Below are 19,833 nucleotides of genomic sequence, written 5' to 3'. Positions count from 1 at the left end.
AAAAACACAAAATCAACTAAGAAATCACGAAATCAACATAAAAATCACGAAATCAGAAGCGAAATCACAAAATCAGTAAAGAAATCGTGAAATCCATTACAAAATTCACGAAATCCAAAATCCAAAGAAATCACAAAATCCGACGAAATCAAGGGGAAATTCTCAAAATCCGAGGATATCACGTAACAAATCTCAAAATTCAACGACATCAATGGAAATATCGCAAAATCCGTCGAAATAACGAGAAAATAGCAAAATCCGACGGAATCATGGGAAAAATCTCAAAATTCGATGAAATTCATTGCATTTTATCGAATTCTGAAATCAAACGGAATCCGAAGAAATCAAATTGGATTTCGAAATCCCGAACACTTTTTCCAAAACGCCCGACCCCTCGCTGTACCCCGACATAATATTTTGGTCCTGGATGACAAAACCAGCGATATATATCAAGGATAACGACAAAAGCTAAAAAAAATTCAAGTGTATCAGGAATATACACAGATAAAGACAATAAAGTCTAAAATATGTTGATATACATTCTAAATAGTTTTAATATTTGTGTACCAAAATAAAAAGTTAATTTGATAAGGGGGCATTGGAAAATTTTTAGGGGGCATTTAGGGGCAAACCGAAATCTTATTTGAGGGGGCAGGATATATTTTTGAGGGGGCATTGCCCCCTGGTGCCCCCCCGTGGCTACGGGCCTGATGACCTACTTCAGTTACTTCATGACAAGCTCCAGTTTGTAGCCAATATATCTTACGAACTTTTCCTCATTGAAATTTTGCTCATTCTGATCACGCTTCTTAATATGTCCTTTTCAATGCCCAAAACTCTAAAAATGCCTTTTCAAATGCATACACGATACTTTGTAGGCTCATAACTCTGGTTCTATTACAGATACGTGGATGTTCTTTGAGTATGTTATAGGTATAAGCAACGGAAGTTATTCAAGGTTATGCAAAAAGTGTCCACAGTTATGCATACTGACCCTAGTCCAATTTATCCCCCATCCAACCATACTTGAAACTTAGGGCTACGACAAACAGGGGCCGAGTAATTAAGCAAAATGTTCACAAACATACCTTCCTCCATAGGATTAGCGTTACACTAAACTTTGTAGGCTCATAACTCTGGTTCCACTAGAGATACGCGGATGTCCTTCGAGTATGTTATAGTCCTATTTATCCCCCATCCAATCATTTTTAAAACTTGGGGTTACAACAAACAGGGGCCGAGTAGTTAAGAAAAATGATCGTGAACTTACGAAAGCCTGTCACATATTGTTATTGTGTTACTTATGGTAGCGTCTCACTCCCTGGAGAGGTCCGTCCACACTATGGCTTTTTTTCGCGTCGCAAGATACGTAACGCTCGCGCGCCCGGTACGTCGCTTCGCTCGGATATGATTTTTTAACGCTATGCTTTGGAGGCTCATAACTCTGGTTATAATGCTGCTTCATGCCGTTTTATGCTGTTTCATTGTGTTTTTATGCTGTTTCATTGTGTTTTTATGCTGTTTCATTGTGTTTTTATGCTGTTTTATTGTGTTTTTATGCTGTTTTATGCTGTTTCATTGTGTTTTTATGCGGTTTTATTGTGTTTTTAAGCTGTTTTATGCTGTTTCATTGTGTTTTTATGCTGTTTTATGGTGTTTTGTGTTTTTATGCTGTTTTATGCTGTTTCATTGTGTTTTTATGCTGTTTCATTGTGTTTTTATGCTGTTTCATTGTGTTTTTATGCTGTTTCATTGTGTTTTTATGCTGTTATATGGTGTTTCATAGTAATCTATGCTGTTTTGTTGAGTTTTTATGCTGTTTTATTGAGTTTTTATGCTGTTTATTGTGTTTAATGCTGTTTCATTGTGTTCTACGCTCTTTTATTGAGTTTTTATGCTGTTTCATCGTGTTTTTATGCTGTTTTATGGTGTTTCATTGTGTTTTTATGCTGTTTTATGGTGTTTCATTGTGTTTTTATGCTGTTATATGGTGTTTCATTGTAATCTATGCTGTTTTGTTGAGTTTTTATGCTGTTTTATTGTGTTCTACGCTCTTTTATTGAGTTTTAATGCTGTTCTAATGTTTTTATGCTGTTTTATTGTGTTTAATGCTGATTCATTGTGTTTTTATGCTGTTTTATTGTGTTTTTATGCTGTTTTATTGTTACTTTACGCGGCTTGTGTTTTGTGCTGTTTTAGTGTGATTCTATCACATTATATTGTGTTTTAAGCTGTTTTAGTGTGATTCTATCACATTATATTGTGTTTTAAGCTGTTTTAGTGTGATTCTATCACATTATATTGTGTTTTAAGCTGTTTTATTTCTTTTTATGCTGTTATATTGTCTTTCTATGCAGTTTCACTTTGTTTTTATGCTTTTATGGTGTATTTATGTTGTTTTTATTGTTCTTTTATGCGGTTTAATTGTGTTCTGTGCTGTTTTAGTGTGTTTCATATGCGATTTTATTTTGTTTGTATGCTGTTTTACTTTTCTTTCTGCTGTTTTGTGTTTTTGTCCTGTTTTATTGTGTTTCATAATGTTATGTTGTGTTTTATGCCGTTTTATTGTAATTTTAGTGTTTTACTGTAGTTTTTGTGTTTTACTGTAGTTTTTGTGTATTTTACTGTAGTTTTTGTGTGTTTTACTGTAGTTTTTGTGTGTTTTACTGTAGTTTTTGTGTGTTTTACTGTAATTTTTGTGTGTTTTACTGTAGTTTTTGTGTGTTTTACTGTAGTTTTTGTGTGTTTTACTGTAGTTTTTGTGTGTTTTACGCAGTTTTACTGTAGTTTTTGTGTGTTTTACTGTAGTTTTTGTGTGTTTTACGCAGTTTTACTGTAGTTTTTGTGTGTTTACTGTAGTTTTTGTGTGTTTACTCTAGTTTTTGTGTGTTTTACTGTTCTTTATTTGTGTTTTACGTAGTTTTATTGTAGTTTCTGTGTTTTATTGTTGTTTATGTGTGTTTTATTGTTGTTTATGTGTGTTTTATTGTTGTTTATGTGTGTTTTATTGTAGTTTGTGTGTGTTTTATTGTTCTTTATGTGTGTTTTATTGTTGTTTATGTGTGTTTTATGTAGTTTTCGTGCGTTAAATTGTTGTTTATATAGTTTTATAGTAGATTATCTGTGTTTTATGCAGTTTTTTGTGTTTTATTGTTGCTTAGGTGTGTTTTATGCAGTTTTAGTGTTGATTGTTTATGGTTTAAGTAGTTTTATTGTTGTTTCTTTGTTTTATGATGTTTTATTGTAGTTTATGTGTGTTTTATGCGGTTTTATTGTGGTTTCTTTATGTTTGTACTTGTACATGTACTAGTAATTGTAATTGTACTTGTACTTGTACTTGTACATGTACTTGTTCTTGTATTTGAACTTGTACTCGTACTCGTACTCGTACTTGTACTTGTACTTGTACATGTACTTGTACTCGTACTCGCACTCGTACTCGTACTCGTACTTGTACTTGTACATGTACTCGTACTCGTACTTGTACATGTACTTGTACATGTACTCGTACTCGTACTTGTACTTGTACATGTACTTGTACTCGTACTCGTACTCGTACTTGTACTTGTACTTGTACTTGTGCTTGTACTCGTACTCGTACTCGTACTCGTACTTGTACTTGTACATGTACTTGTACTCGTACTCGTACTCGTACTTGTACCTGTACTATACTTGTACATGTACTTCTACTTATACCTGCACTATACTTGTACATGTACTTGTACTTGTATTCGAACTTGTACTTGTACCTGTACTTGTAATTGTACTTGAAATTGTACATGTACTTGTAATTGTACTCGTACTCGTACTTGTATTTGTATTTGCATTTGTTTTTGTTATTGTACTTGTACATGTGCCTGTTTTTGTATTTGTACTTGTACTTGTACATGTATTTGTACTTGTACTTTTATTTATATATGTTCTTGTACATGTACTTTTACTTGTACTTGTACATATACATGTACTTGTTTTTGTATTTATACATGTACTTGTACATATACATGTACTTGTTTTTGTACATGTACTTGTACTTGTACATATACATGTACTTGTACATGTACTTGTACTCGTACTCGTACTCGTACTTGTACTTGTACTTGCAATTGTACTTGTATTTGTACTTTTACCTGTACTATACTTGTACATGTACTTGTACTTGTACATGTACTTGTACTTGTACCTGTACTATACTTGTACATGTACTTGTTCTTGTATTTGAACTTGTACTTGTACCTGTACTATACTTGTACATGTACTTGTTCTTGTATTTGAACTTGTACTTGTACTTGTAAATGTACTTGTACTTGTACTTGTAAATGTACTTGTACTTGAACTTGTACTTGTACATGTACTTGTACTTGTACATGTACTTGTTCTTCTATTTTAACTTGTACTTGTACTCGTACTCGTACTCGTACTTGTATTTGTACATGTACTTGTACATGCACTTGTACTTGAATTTGTACTTGTATATGTACATGTACTTGTACTTGTACTTGTACTTGTACATGTACATGTACCTGTACTTGTACTTGTACTTGTACATGTATTTCTACTTGTACTTGTACATGTACTTGTACTAGTACATATACTTGTACTTGTACTTGTACATGTACTTGTACTTGTACTTGTACATGTACTTGTACTTGTACATATACATGTACTCATACTTGTACTTGTACTTGTACATGTACATGTACTTGTACTTGTACTTGTACATGTACTTGTACATGTACTTTTAATTGTACTTGTACTTGTACATGTACTTTTAATTGTACTTGTACTTGTAATTGTACTTGTTCTATACTATACTCTCCAATACTATACTATACTAAAACTGAACTGAAACTAAATCTGAAACCGAAACTAAAACCAAACGAAAACAAAAACTTAAACTGAAACTGAAACTAAAACCATACTATACTTAAACTGAAACTAAAGCTAAAACTAAAACTGAAACTAAAGCTAAAACTAAAACTGAAACTAAAGCTAAAACTAAAACTGAAACTAAAGCTAAAACCAAAACTGAAACTAAAGCTAAAACTAAAACTGAAACTAAAGCTAAAACTAAAACTGAAACTAAAGCTAAAACTATAATTGAAACTAAAGCTAAAACTAAAACTATACTATACTATACCATACTACACTATACTATACTATACCATACTATACTATACTATACTATAATATACTATACTATACTATCCAATACTATACTATGCTATACTAAAACTGAACTGAAACTAAAATTGAAACTGAAAATGAAACTAAAATTGAAACTGAAAATGAAACTAAAACTAAAACTAAACGAAAACAAAAACTGAAACTATACTGTACTATACCATGCTATACTATATTATACTAAAACTGAAACTAAAAATATACTATACTATACTAAAACTGAAACTAAAAATATACTATACTATACTAAAACTGAAACTAAAACTAAAACTGAAAGTGAAACTAAAACTATACTATACTATACTATACTATACTATAATATACTATACTAAAACTAAAACTGAAAGTAAAACTATACTATACTAAAACTGAAACTAAAACTAAAACTGAAACTAAAACTAAAACTAAAACTGAAACTGAAACTAAAACTACACTATACTAAAACTGAAACTAAAACTAAACTACACTAAAACTGAAACTAAAACTATACTATACTAAAACTGAAACTAAAACTAGAACTATACTATATTGAAACTGTACGTGTACTTGTACTTGTACTCGTACTCGTACTTGTACTTGTACTTGTACATGTACTTGTACTTGTACTTCTACATGTACTTCTACATGTACTTCTACATGTACTTCTACATGTACTTCTACATGTACTTGTATTTGTACTTCTACATGTACTTCTACATGTACTTCTACATGTACTTGTATTTGTACTTGTACTTGTACTTGTACATGTGTTTGTATTTATACATGTACTTGTACTTGTACTTGTACATGTGTTTGTATTTATACATGTACTTGTACTTGTACTTGTACATGTGTTTGTATTTATACATGTACTTGTACTTGTACTTGTACATGTGTTTGTATTTATACATGTACTTGTACTTCTTCATGTATTTTGTACATGTACTTGTACATGTACTTGTATTTGTACTTGTACTTGTACATGTGTTTGTATTTATACATGTACTTGTACTTGTACTTCTACATGTATTTTGTACATGTACTTGTATTTGTACTTGTATTTGTACTTGTAATTGTAATTGTACTTGTACTTGTACTTGTAATTGTACTTGTAATTGTACTTGTACTTGTACTTGTAATTGTACTTGTACTTGTACTATACTATACTATCCAATACTATACTATACTATACTAAAAGTGAACTGAAACTAAATCTGAAACCGAAACTAAAACCAAACGAAAACAAAAACTTAAACTGAAACTGAAACTAAAACTATACTATACTTAAACTGAAACTAAAGCTAAAACTAAAACTGAAACTAAAGCTAAAACTAAAACTGAAACTAAAGCTAAAACTAAAACTGAAACTAAAACTATACTCTACTATACCATACTACACTATACCATACTATACCATACTACACTATACTATACTATACTAAACTATACTATACTATACTATCCAATACTATACTATACTATACTAAAACTGAACTGAAACTAAAATTGAAACTGAAAATGAAACTAAAACTGAACGAAAACAAAAACTGAAACTATACTGTACTATACCATGCTATACTATAATATACTAAAACTGAAATTAAAAATATACTATACTATACTAAAACTGAAACTAAAACTAAATCTAAAACTGAAAGTGAAACTAAAACTATACTATACTATACTATACTAAAACTAAAACGGAAAGTAAAACTATACTATACTAAAACTAAAACGGAAAGTAAAACTATACTATACTAAAACTAAAACGGAAAGTAAAACTATACTATACTAAAACTAAAACGGAAAGTAAAACTATACTATACTAAAACTAAAACGGAAAGTAAAACTATACTATACTAAAACTAAAACGGAAAGTAAAACTATACTATACTAAAACTGAAACTAAAAATATACTAAAACTAAAACTAAAACTAAAACTATACTAAAACTGAAACTAAAACGATACTATACTGAAACTGAAACTAAAACTAAAACTAAAACTATACTATACTATACTATACTATACTAAAACTAAAACTAAAAGTGAAACTAAAACTAAAACTGAAACTAAAACTATACTAAACTATAATATACTAAAACTGAAACTAAAACTATACTAAACTATAATATACTAAAACTGAAACTAAAACTATACTATACTAAAAATGAAACTAAAACTATACTATACTAAAACTGAAACTAAAACTAGAACTATACTATAATAAAACTGAAACTAAAACTATACTTTACTATACTATACTAAAACTAAAAGTAAAACTAGAACTATACTATAATAAAACTGAAACTAAAACTATACTTTACTATACTATACTAAAACTGAAACTAAATCTAGAACTATACTATAATAAAACTGAAACTAAAACTAGAACTATACTATAATAAAACTGAAACTAAAACTATACTTTACTATACTATACTAAAACTAAAAGTAAAACTAGAACTATACTATAATAAAACTGAAACTAAAACTATACTTTACTATACTATACTAAAACTGAAACTAAATCTAGAACTATACTATAATAAAACTGAAACTAAAACTAGAACTATACTATAATAAAACTGAAACTAAAACTATACTTTACTATACTATACTAAAACTAAAACTATACTTTACTATACTATACTAAAACTAAAACTATACTTTACTATACTTTACTATACTATACTAAAACTGAAACTAAAACTATACTATACTAAAAAAGTAAAACTATATTATACTAGACAATACTAAAACTAAAACTGAAACCAAAACTGAAACTAAAACTAAAACTATACTATACTAAAACTGAAACTAAAACTATACTATACTAAAACTGAAATTAAAACTATACTATACTAAAACTGAAACTAAAACTATACTTTACTATACTATACTATTCTATACTATACTATACCTTACTATAACTAAAACTGAAAATGAAACTAAAACTATACTATACTATACTAAAACTGAAACTAAAACTATACTATACTAAAACTGAAACTAAAACTATACTATACTAAAACGGAAACTAAAACTAAAACTATACTATACTATAGTAAAACTGAAACTAAAACTAAAACTATACTCTACTATACTATAGTAAAACTGAAACTAAAACTAAAACTATACTTTACTATACTATACTATTCTATACTATACTATACTATTCTATACTATACGATACTATTCTATACTATACTATACTATTCTATACTATACTATACTATTCTATACTATACTATACTATTCTATACTATACTATACTATTCTATACTATACTATACTATACTATTCTATACTATACTATACTATTCTATACTATACTATACTATACTATTCTATACTATACTATACTTTACTATAACTAAAACTGAAAATGAAACTAAAGCTATAATATACTATACTAAAACTGAAACTAAAAGTATACTATACTAAAACTGAAACTAAAACTATACTATACTAAAACTAAAACTATACTATACTAAAACTGAAACTGAGATTGAAACTAAAACTAAAAGTGAAAGTGAAACTGAAACTATACTATACTAAAACTGAAGCTAAAACTAAAACTATACTATGCTATACTGTATACTATAGTAAAACTGAAACTAAAACTATACTTTACTATACTAAAACTAAAACTAAAACTGAAACTAAAACTATACTTTACTATAGTAAAACCGAAACTAAAACTATACTATACTACACTAAAACTAAAACTATACTATACTAAAACTAAAACTATACTATACTAAAACTAAAACTATACTATACTAAAACTAAAACTATACTATACTAAAACTAAAACTATACTATACTAAAACTAAAACTATACTATACTAAAACTAAAACTATACTATACTGTAACCTCCCGTAATAATCAAGGGACCTCCTGGGTTTCCACTCCAGGGGTGTGCGGTTACATAGAGGATTAACACACACAGTTACCTCTGACCTTTCCCCGTACTATATAAGCATCGACTGCTTATCACTATTAAGTCAGTTCTTCTTTACTACTAGGATGTAGTAGTATGCTCGAGCATAGGGCGTCTTGCCCTGGTATTGGACTTCATCATCCTTATTAATAGTAATTATGTTCAGTTCTTTAATTATCTAATGCAAGTGGCATTAATTATCATTTAGTAATAATTTAGTTGTTTAATAAAGTATGAGTTAACCTAAGGAACCAGTGTAGTTTATTCTTAGTATTAGCCAAGGCTTTTATGGCCACGCGCTCATGGTGCGAGTTTAAGTAATCTCGTAGCGTGGTTACATAAATGGCGAGCTTGCCAGGAACGACGGGTCCTAGGTTATTGTAACTTTGCTTTGGCTATGCTAAGCCTTAGTGTGATCGGAGTTTGTAGTAATTAGTTGTTAGAGTAAAGTTAGGGTAGTAACGTTGCGGTTCCGCACTGCGGATTGGACTAGCCGTGACATGCACTATTGAGTCTGAGGGTCGCTCAAAACCTTCCTTTACAACAATTCACTACGATCACAATGTTCAACTCATACTGAACTTCTTCAGAAGCAAGTTTAATTACTTGGCTTATCTCAACGGGACATTCCCTTAAGAGAAGAAACTACAGTCAGCAGTCAACGCCTACAGAGGACGATGCCGAGTCAAGCTCTTCAACGGAAGGTGGGAGTGCACACCACCAACCTGCGGAGACTTCCTCAACTACATCGTCTGATACGGCTGCTCCAGATCTGACTGGACGTATTCTAACATGGGAGGAAGAAAGCCAGGACGAGCCATCCGATGCTACAGTTCCTGCTTTCATCAAATTTCCTTATAACTTTAAATGATTAACCTAGTATGCTAGTTAACTGGAATCTTTTAACTATCTGTTACATTGTTTAAAGTTAATTACTATTATTCTGTTTTGTTAAAATTAGAAAATTTATGTAATTAAGTTTTCTGCCGATGAAGTCCAATCTTTGTCGTCTGGGGGGATGTAACCTCCCGTAATAATCAAGGGACCTCCTGGGTTTCCACTCCAGGGGTGTGCGGTTACATAGAGGATTAACACACACAGTTACCTCTGACCTTTCCCCGTACTATATAAGCATCGACTGCTTATCACTATTAAGTCAGTTCTTCTTTACTACTAGGATGTAGTAGTATGCTCGAGCATAGGGCGTCTTGCCCTGGTATTGGACTTCATCATCCTTATTAATAGTAATTATGTTCAGTTCTTTAATTATCTAATGCAAGTGGCATTAATTATCATTTAGTAATAATTTAGTTGTTTAATAAAGTATGAGTTAACCTAAGGAACCAGTGTAGTTTATTCTTAGTATTAGCCAAGGCTTTTATGGCCACGCGCTCATGGTGCGAGTTTAAGTAATCTCGTAGCGTGGTTACAATACTAAAACTAAAACTATACTATACTAAAACTAAAACTATACTATACTAAAACTAAAACTATACTATACTAAAACTTAAACTATACTATACTAAAACTAAAACTATACTATACTAAAACTAAAACTATACTATACTAAAACTAAAACTATACTATACTAAAACTAAAACTATACTATACTTAAACTAAAACTATACTATACTAAAACGAAAACTATACTATACTAAAACTAAAACTATACTATACTATACTATACTAAAACTAAAACTGAAATTGAAACTAAAACTATACTATACTATACTAAAACTGAAACTAAAAGTGAAACTGAAACTATTCTAAAACTGAAACTGAAACTATTCTAAAACTGAAACTGAAACTATTCTAAAACTGAAACTGAAACTATTCTAAAACTGAAACTGAAACTATTCTAAAACTGAAACTGAAACTATTCTAAAACTGAAACTGAAACTATTCTAAAACTGAAACTGAAACTATTCTAAAACTGAAACTGAAACTATTCTAAAACTGAAACTGAAACTATCCTAAAAATGAAACTATTCTAAAACTGAAACTAAAACTGATACTAAAACTGAAACTGAAACTGGGAGTTGTGGCGTGCTCCTGTAATCCAGCCCTTTGGAAGCTAGAATCGAAGCTAAAACTGAAACTGAAACTAAAACTGGTACTAAAACTGAAACTAAAACTAAAACTGAAACTGAAACTAAAACTATACTATACTAAACCTAAAACTGAAACTATACTATACTATAGTAAAACTGAAACTAAAACTATACTATACTAAAACTGAAGCTAAAACTAAAACTATACTATACTATTGTAACCCTCAATCTAGTAATTTAACTAAGGGGAGAAAACTCCCGAGGGCCATAAAAATTAAGTAAAGACAACTTACAGTTTTAATCCAAATTCAACAAGTTTATTTCAATTGACTGACATAGGGATAAACCCTTAACCGAACTGGTATACAAGAGTCGATCCGTCTTAGGAGAAATCAAAAAACAGAACTGATAAGAATTCTAAATTATTCTAGATAACAACTGCGGAAGGGGGAGTGGCTTGTAACATGGAGGCTAAATATGCCCTGCCAGAACCAAGGAGTGGAAACTCCAATGATTCTGGCAGCCATGTTACATCCCCCCCTCTTTAGGAACTGTTATTATAATACAAAAATATAGAATAGAAAGTTGTTTTTTTTTCAGTTTAGGGTTACCCCGAGGAACCCTTAAAATCATTAGCAGGGGTATAAGTATTTTTAAGTTCGTTCACAAAACGGTGATTGTTTCTTCATTGGTGCTGCATGAGCTTCTGTTCAATCTTCATATCCGAAGGGCTTCCCTATAAATGTGACATTAGGCTCTCCTTACGGATGATCAAAGTACATGGGTAGTGGTCATCTAGAATGATACTCTTTTAGTACTTTCTTTTTGTTGCTTGGGAAATAAATTCCCAAGGGAAAACAGAGATTGGTTCTCGGGTAAAACAGAAATAGTCCCTTTCTAGGTTCGTGACGTTATTATTGTTAAGGTAAACTTGAACCTCATAAGGTGACCTTAACCTTTTATTATCAGGAGGCCGATAGTAGATATCTACTTCATTACCTCCGGGCTGAACCGTCGCTCTCTTACATACCTCTCGGCGCCATCCCAATTTAAAAGGCTCTAAATAAATATCGGGTAAGGAAGCCCTGTTTAATCTTGGGGTCCTCATCGACTCAGATAATGTGGTCGATGAACTTTCGGACTCACGCAGTGCTTGGGATTGCGATTGAGAAGAAATCTGTACAGGAGTTGATATTTCCTCCGAAAGAGTAGAAATCGGTTCGGGAGGTTCTATTGCCTCCGAAAAACCAGAAGAAGGAGAATGGTGTAAGGCCGGTTCCGCGACTAATTGTTCAGAAGACGTTGATTTGTCTTCCGGCGTTAGAATTTCTTCTGAAAAACTGGAAGTTGGTGTATGTAGCTTAGTTCCCGCCACTGATTTTTCACCATCAGACGGGGAAGCCTCCCCTGCCGCAGAAGGCGGACTATCGTTAGTGGGATGATTGAGCTGAAAAGCCCTCATATCATGGTTAGTACGGAGAAGGAGAGGTGGGTCTTCAAAAAGGGCCATGCCCGGTTCACTATCAGAGTCTGTTGGTTGATATGAATCATCGGGAGTCTCAGGAGGGATCTGTTGATCCGCTGCTTGATCTTCTAGTGTACTAGATGTCGTCGTATGCGGGACATCCGGAATAGCAGGAATGATCTGTTGATCGACTTCCTGATCGTCCTGAGGCGACGGTGATGTAGAAGATGATGATGATTCAGATGAAGTAGTTGAGGAAGTCGCAATAGGAGGGTGGTCAATGGTACCACCGTTAGTTTTGGGACTAAGCTCAGGATCATCTGAAACGTTCGACTGTGAAGTAGGGGCATGTTCGGCATTATCGAAGACGGCTACATTAGTCCAATAGAGCTTCAGATGCTCTAGATTTACTTTTCCTACATTCTGCCCTGAGTTAGCATCCTCTAACTCATATACTACAGGAGAATGTTTTGCAATAATTTTAAAGGGACCTGCCCATTTAGGACTGAGCTTTTTCATAAGCTGACCTGTCGTACTTGACAAAGGATGGGTTTCCATCCATACTAAAGTTCCTACCTCAAATTCTAGAGGGTCATGGCGGAGGTCATAGTATTTCTTTTGATGTGCTTTAGCTAACTTGGATAATTCGTTGCTAAATTCTAATTGCTCCTTAAGAACTTTTAAAGCCTTAGTACGCTCAGGGTCATCAGAGTCCTGAATGGGTTCTTCAATTTCTAAATCCCAAGGGAGACGTGGCTCCCGCCCTAAATTCAAAAAGAAAGGGGATCTGCCCGTAGTTTCATGCGGTGCAGAATTGATAGCAAATTGAAGAAGGTCAAGGGATTCATCCCATCTATCATGGTGATTCCCTACGTAAAATGATATAAGTTCACCTATTACACGATTAACTCGTTCGGTGGGATTTCCCTTAGGCGTGTAGGGGGTAGTAAACTTAGGATTTGTTCTTAAAGCTCTGCAAGTTTGCAGCCAAAGTTTCGAAGTAAATTGTACCCCTCTATCACTAAGAATAGCTTTAGGAGCTCCCCACCTGGTAATAATAGACTTAAAGGCTTGAACACAAGTTTTTGCTGTAATAGTCTTCAGTGGAATCATTTCCACGAACTTTGTCATATAATCGACAAAGACTATTAAATACTTATAATGGTGTCTACTTTGAGGGAAAGGCCCCATTATGTCAACGCTAATTTGGTCCCAAGGACTTGTCATTTCAGAGGGTTGCATTAGCCCTGGCTTCTTTCTATTCCTAGCTTTAAACTGTTGGCATAATGTACAACCTCTAACGTAATCCTGAACATCTCTTACTATAGTAGGCCACCAATATCTAAATATTACTTTGCTCAGGGTTTTATCTTTGCCCCTGTGAGCTGATAGTGGGTGGTCATGTAATAACCGCATGGCTTCTAGTCTTAAGCGCGGGGGTAAATATATTTTCTCAGGTTGGTTTCTATAAGGTCGTCTATAAAGAAGATTATTTTTCAGTTCAAACAATTTATGTCTAACAGGATTAGGTTCTTGTAAGGAATTTAGTATAGGGGAAGCAAAAGGATCTTCCCTTTGTGATTTTCTCACATCTTCCAAGGTGAAAACAGAATATAAGGTTCTCGGACCTGGTGGGCGAACGCGACCTTCAACAGTGTCACTAGAGGAAGATGACGGATTACTACTAGTAGAATAAGAACTTGTACTGCTACTAGTTGGATTCATAGATAAAGAAGGGGAGGAGCTAAAGTTTATACTCAAGACGTTTATCGGCGCTCTTGATAAAGCGTCTGCCACCACATTTTCTACTCCTTTCTTGTGTTTAATGTTAAAATCAAATGTTTGAAGGTACATGGCCCATTTAACTAGACGAGAATTCGGTTCCCTAATATTGAATAGCCATTGCAAAGCTTGATGGTCCGTAAGAACTGTAAACTTACGACCTTCTAAAAAGGGTCTAAATTTTTTAACTGCCCAACAAATAGCTAAACATTCTTTCTCGCTAGTCGAGTATCTAGTTTCGGCTTCTTTAAGTCCTGTACTCGCATATGCTATCGGGACTTCTATATCGTCCTGAATTTGGGATAGAAGGGCACCTAACCCTGCGTCACTAGCATCTGTAGTTAGAATGCAAGGGGAATCCCTTCTAAAGGAAGCTAAGGGCGGAGCCTTACATATTTCTTCCTTAATTCTATCGAACGCCATCTGCTGTTCAGTACCCCAATTGAATTTCTGACCTTTTCTTTTAAGTTTATTAATTGGAGCTACTATTTGAGAATAGTGATTAATAAACCGGTTATGCCAACCTGCCATTCCTAAAAATCTTTGCACTTCCTTAATATTTTTAGGAGGAGGGAATTTCTTAATGGCTTCAATCTTCGAAGGGTCAATATGCACTCCTTGTTCATTAACTATATGACCGAAAATAACAGCTTCTTTTTGAGCAAACCGACATTTTTTCAATTGAAGGGTGAGACCCGCTTCCTTTAATCTATTTAGGACGTATTCCAAACACGTTAAGTGCTGATCCCAATCTTCACTAAGAGAAATTAGATCGTCTAAATAGTCAATTAACTGAAAGTAATCGGCGTCTCTAAAAATTTCGTCGATTAAACGTTGAAACGAGCTAGGGGCGTTACAAAGCCCAAAAGGGAGTACGTTAAACTCGTATTTTCCCATATGAGTCACGAAAGCTGTTTTGGGTCTACTCTTCGGGTGCATTTCCATTTGCCAATACCCGGATTTTAAGTCAAGGGTAGTGATAAATTTAGGTCGTCCCACTCTAGCTAGCATATCTTCTATATTAGGCAAGGGGTAAGGGTCCTTTATGGTAACCTGATTTAGTTTTCTATAATCAATACAAAACCTATAGGGTTTACCCCGTTTTGTTTGATCAACTAAAACAACGGGCGAAGCCCAAGGAGATATGGAGGGTCTAATGATACCATCATTCAGCATTTCCCTAACATGTTGCTCTATAATTTTCTTCTTCTGATCATTAACGCGATAAGGCTGAGATTTAATGGGCGGACTATTACCTGTATGGATTTCATGGAAGACTAGTCCTGTTCTTCCTACCTTATCCGAAAACAATTCTGGAAATTTTACTAAGAGGGCTTCTAACAGAAGACGTTGTTCATCAGAAATAGGGGCTGCGGAAACCGCTTCCCTAATGTTATCTAATATCTCCTGGTTTACTGGAACCTTTTCTGATGGAATTGAAAAGGGGATCTTCAAATTACCCACTAAACAATGTGAAGATTCAAAATCTAATTTGACCCTATATTCCTCAAGGAAATCTTGTCCCAATATAAAGTCACTAGTGAGGGAAGGAACAATATAGAATTGAAATTTAAAATGATTTTCATTCCCATTATCCTTAAGAGAGAACTCAAGTTCGTGGGAACCTTTTGTAAACGTATAACGGCCGTCGCCCCAGACAACACAATCTAAATGTTCATCTTCAGGTAGTTCTGAAGAATTTCTAAATTTGCAAATCTTTTGCCATTGATCTAAGCTAACAAAAGAAGCATCTGCCCCGCTATCTAATTTTGCGTGTACTGTCGCGTGTTCAAATGTAACGGGAATAGTAACCCTTTTGTGAATGGAACCTTTCTTTACGGATTCAATCCTCAAAGGGAACGCGACACGCTTCTTGATAGGGTTATTTATTTTGCACCGGGAGAGGGACCCTGAGGGATCTCTCCCGCTTTGGCTTCCCCCGACTTGACGGTTTGTTTATCAGGGCAGTCGGTAGCGTAATGTCCACTCTTCTGACATATGTAACAAGTAGGCGGGTTAAATTGTCTAGCTGGGGATTTGGCTCTATACCTAGACCTTGAATTAGGTCGAGAGTTATTTCCTTGTGCATTTGGGATCATTGACCTATTTTGGTTTCCCATATTTTGATTAGGATATTCCCAAGGTTGGACATTCTGATTATAATACATAGGTTGAGGGATCCAATTCATGGCATAAGGCTGAGGAGCAAAGGCCCCAGTATTACGGGAATCCCTAGCCCTATTCGACTGCTTAGGAGGAGATTTTTTCTTCTCAATAGGCTTATCTTCTTTGTGCAGGTTTCTTTCTACTGTTTTTAAAGCTGTTCTTAACTGCTCAAGAGTGGTAAATGGCATAAAAAGGAGAGGAGCTTCCAACTCTTTTTTAAGGTTACTTTTTATAATGTTAACTAATTCTTTCTCCGTTAGCGGGAGATTCATTCCCAGATTTAATTTAGTTACTTCCCCAATAAATTCTTCAACAGATTCTTTATCTTTCTGCCTCCTTTGGGAAATTTCTAATCTAAGTTTTGAATCTGCTTCAGAGTCCCTAAACTGAGCTTTAAAATGTTTCTTAAAACTTTTCCATGTTAGCTTAGGATGATTTGGGTTAGTCTGGCGTACAGAATCATATCTCAGTGTTAGATTTCTAAACCAGTAAAGGGCATGCCCTCTAAGCAAGAGAGGTAAAGCAGATAGACTCTCTTTATCTGTAAGTTTATGGAACTTTGAAAATTCCTCATAAGAAATGAGAAACTCTGCGGCACTTTCATTTGGAGAACCCGAAAATGCTAACCTTTCAGGAGGGATAACAGGGGTTCTAACAGCTGAAGGAGCTGGAGAAATAGCTTTTACTAAATTAGCATTAGCTTGTACTAGTTGAGGTAGGGCATTAGCTATTACCGTTAAACTATTCACCATGGCCTGAAATAGGGGGAGTAAATGATTTCCCACATCCTCAGCGGATGTATTTGGACCAAATTGGAAATTAATAGGAGGAATTTGAGGGATATTCCCTATAGTTCCTGTTGCAGAAGATTGTAGGGGATCATTCCCGGTAGGCCTAGGAGGGGAAGTATTCTCCTCCTTATTAGGATTACGTTGTGATCTAGTCTTAGACTGTAAATTACTGAAAAAGCGAACTTTTGGCCTAACACTAGGTACTTCTGTATCGGAACCTGATGGATTATTCGCATCAGAGGAAGGAATAGTTAAAGGGGTAGAAGACCCCGCAGGAGGAGGAATGCCTCTCATCGGAAAGAGTTGATAGGGATTTTCTCCCGAGGCTAAAGGGTTTAAGTAGGAAACCTTCTCTTCCTTTTTCTTTCTTGTTAAGTCCTCCATGTAAAGCATGTTATTGAAGGAAGCTGCAAGATCTTCCTCCCGTTCTGCCGGTAGTAAGGAATCAAACTCCTCTTCCTCCGAATCTTCTTCATTATTGTAAGACGGTTGATCGCCGTCGTCGTCTTCAGTTTGGGTCGATCTCCATTTTTGGTTATCCATAGGATGTTTACCGTGGGCCATTATTATTATGTTTATTTAAATTTAATTAATAGAACAATAAGTCTTATGGTAAACAATCAATAACAATACGACTTTTAATTAATTACAGTCCTTTAAAACTAGGTTAATTCCTTTTATTGACTTGGAAAATTATGATTAAGTTGGATTAATTGAATAATAATTAATTGGGTAAACAGCGTAATTAATCAACGAGAGAGCCGAGGCTTAATGTCCCGCGTGGGGGGCGTTGAAACCTCGCCGGTAACAACACAATGTTTTAGGGACAAAACCGAGGCTTAAAGCCTAACATGTTTCGTGTCCCTGTTCGGGCGCCATTTATGTAACCCTCAATCTAGTAATTTAACTAAGGGGAGAAAACTCCCGAGGGCCATAAAAATTAAGTAAAGACAACTTACAGTTTTAATCCAAATTCAACAAGTTTATTTCAATTGACTGACATAGGGATAAACCCTTAACCGAACTGGTATACAAGAGTCGATCCGTCTTAGGAGAAATCAAAAAACAGAACTGATAAGAATTCTAAATTATTCTAGATAACAACTGCGGAAGGGGGAGTGGCTTGTAACATGGAGGCTAAATATGCCCTGCCAGAACCAAGGAGTGGAAACTCCAATGATTCTGGCAGCCATGTTACACTATACTAAAACTGAAACTGAAACTAAAACTAAAACCAAAGTCAAGTAAATAAGTGTAGCTGTTTAAAGTAATGAAATGAAGAGATAAATATTTCTTTAGAATTTATTTATTTATTTATTTATTAGACGTACGCAAATTTTGCGTCCGCAATATATTAACATAAACTTGAACACATTTCAAATATTATTGAAATATTATTTTTAACCAAACAAGTTCTTTTTTTTCATATTTTTTTGGATACTGTGTCCAAATAGCCTATTAAGTATTATCACAAGTAACATAATAAGAATAAGTATTACATTCGTTTCCCTTTTATTTTCGTAATCCTAAAAATGATCAAGAAATGAAAATATTTTTACCTGTCATACGTTGTGGATAGGAGATGGTTGACTGAAAATGAAACCATATCCTTGGCTCTAACGCTTTTAAGCCACTACGGGATACCATTTAAGCTATATTTGATTAACCAAAAATTATTTAACAAGTTGGGTTCAAGGACAAATCATGTTGTACTCCGTCCGAAATTAACACTCCCTTCATATTTCATTCAGAGCATATTATACTTATTGTTGTTAGGTTACTTGTGGTATTATAATTCAACCAACCTTTCAACGAACATGGTTTTAACTATCTAATTAGTAATCAAGGTATACCCTGGCCCTACCCTAGCTCACAATTGAAACTTCCCTTAACCAATGAGAAGTTGAACTGGAGATTTGTTAAGCCCGTTTTCAGATTCAGACTGACTTACTTCCACAACGAGAGAACTAAAAGTCCCGAGGGATTGTGGGAAAACTTGGTTATCGCTTATCACGTGGTAAGAAAATCAGATTTCCCGCAAAAACTCGCGCTACGAACTGCCCTCTCGTGAGAATCTTCATAAATTGGGTGTAGTTGCGTAATCGGTACAATCATAGAGATACAAGAGGAACAGTTGAATCCCTTGGCGTTGCCCGTCAGCCCGTCGGGACATTTTTTTATTATTACTTTTCATGCAGACATTATCTTTCATAAAGAAATGGTTTTTAAATTTTTGGCCGCCATTTTAAAAGATGGCGACAAATGGAACTCGAAAGACCGCATTCAGCCCGTCTATAGGTTAAAGGAAGCCAGTGTACTGAATATTTGCGAAATCGGTTGAAACGCGCGGACTTCGTTGCGTAGAGAAGATTTTTCACATTTTTTACATTTATTAAGATGGCGGCGGATTTAAAATTGTTTTCTGGGTACGCGCCAACTACTTACAAATTTTCAGCCTTCTAGGGTAAGCGCT

The 19,833-nt window shown here is 33.9% G+C and overlaps 1 protein-coding gene and 1 long non-coding RNA gene across 2 annotated transcripts; both read right to left on the bottom strand.

Annotated features, from left to right (window-relative positions):
- Nucleotides 1-11,451: 11,451 nt before the first annotated feature.
- On the bottom strand, nt 11,452-17,924 carry LOC149629944 (uncharacterized). The gene is made up of 3 exons (XM_089852036.1): nt 16,400-17,924; nt 12,303-16,346; nt 11,452-12,215 (listed from the first exon to the last, which is right to left on the bottom strand). The coding sequence occupies exons 1-3, from the start codon at nt 17,922-17,924 to the stop codon at nt 11,968-11,970; spliced, it is 5,817 nt and encodes a 1,938-aa protein (XP_089708162.1). The 3' UTR covers nt 11,452-11,967.
- Nucleotides 11,452-18,557, bottom strand: LOC149629943 (uncharacterized). Its single transcript, XR_016374404.1, has 2 exons — nt 18,320-18,557; nt 11,452-11,537 (listed from the first exon to the last, which is right to left on the bottom strand). It is a non-coding gene; the product is annotated as an uncharacterized LOC149629943 (long non-coding RNA).
- Nucleotides 18,558-19,833: the final 1,276 nt, after the last annotated feature.

This window comes from Phalangium opilio, unplaced genomic scaffold (genome assembly GCF_054372755.1).
Source record: "Phalangium opilio isolate 3A_F unplaced genomic scaffold, DU_Popi_V2 ptg000105l_1, whole genome shotgun sequence".
Taxonomy (NCBI): domain Eukaryota; kingdom Metazoa; phylum Arthropoda; class Arachnida; order Opiliones; family Phalangiidae; genus Phalangium; species Phalangium opilio.
Note: the sequence above shows the minus strand (reverse complement) of the source record. Positions and strands in the feature narration are given on the sequence as shown.

Coding starts and splice junctions, on each gene's coding strand:
- LOC149629944 (XM_089852036.1), bottom strand. CDS start 17,924: ATGGCCCACGGTAAACATCCTATGGATAACCAAAAATGGAGATCGACC. Junction 16,347..16,399: donor CCCGCCTACTTGTTACATAT/GTCAGAAGAGTG, acceptor CAAACCGTCAAG/TCGGGGGAAGCCAAAGCGGG. Junction 12,216..12,302: donor ATCGCAATCCCAAGCACTGC/GTGAGTCCGAAA, acceptor ATATTTATTTAG/AGCCTTTTAAATTGGGATGG.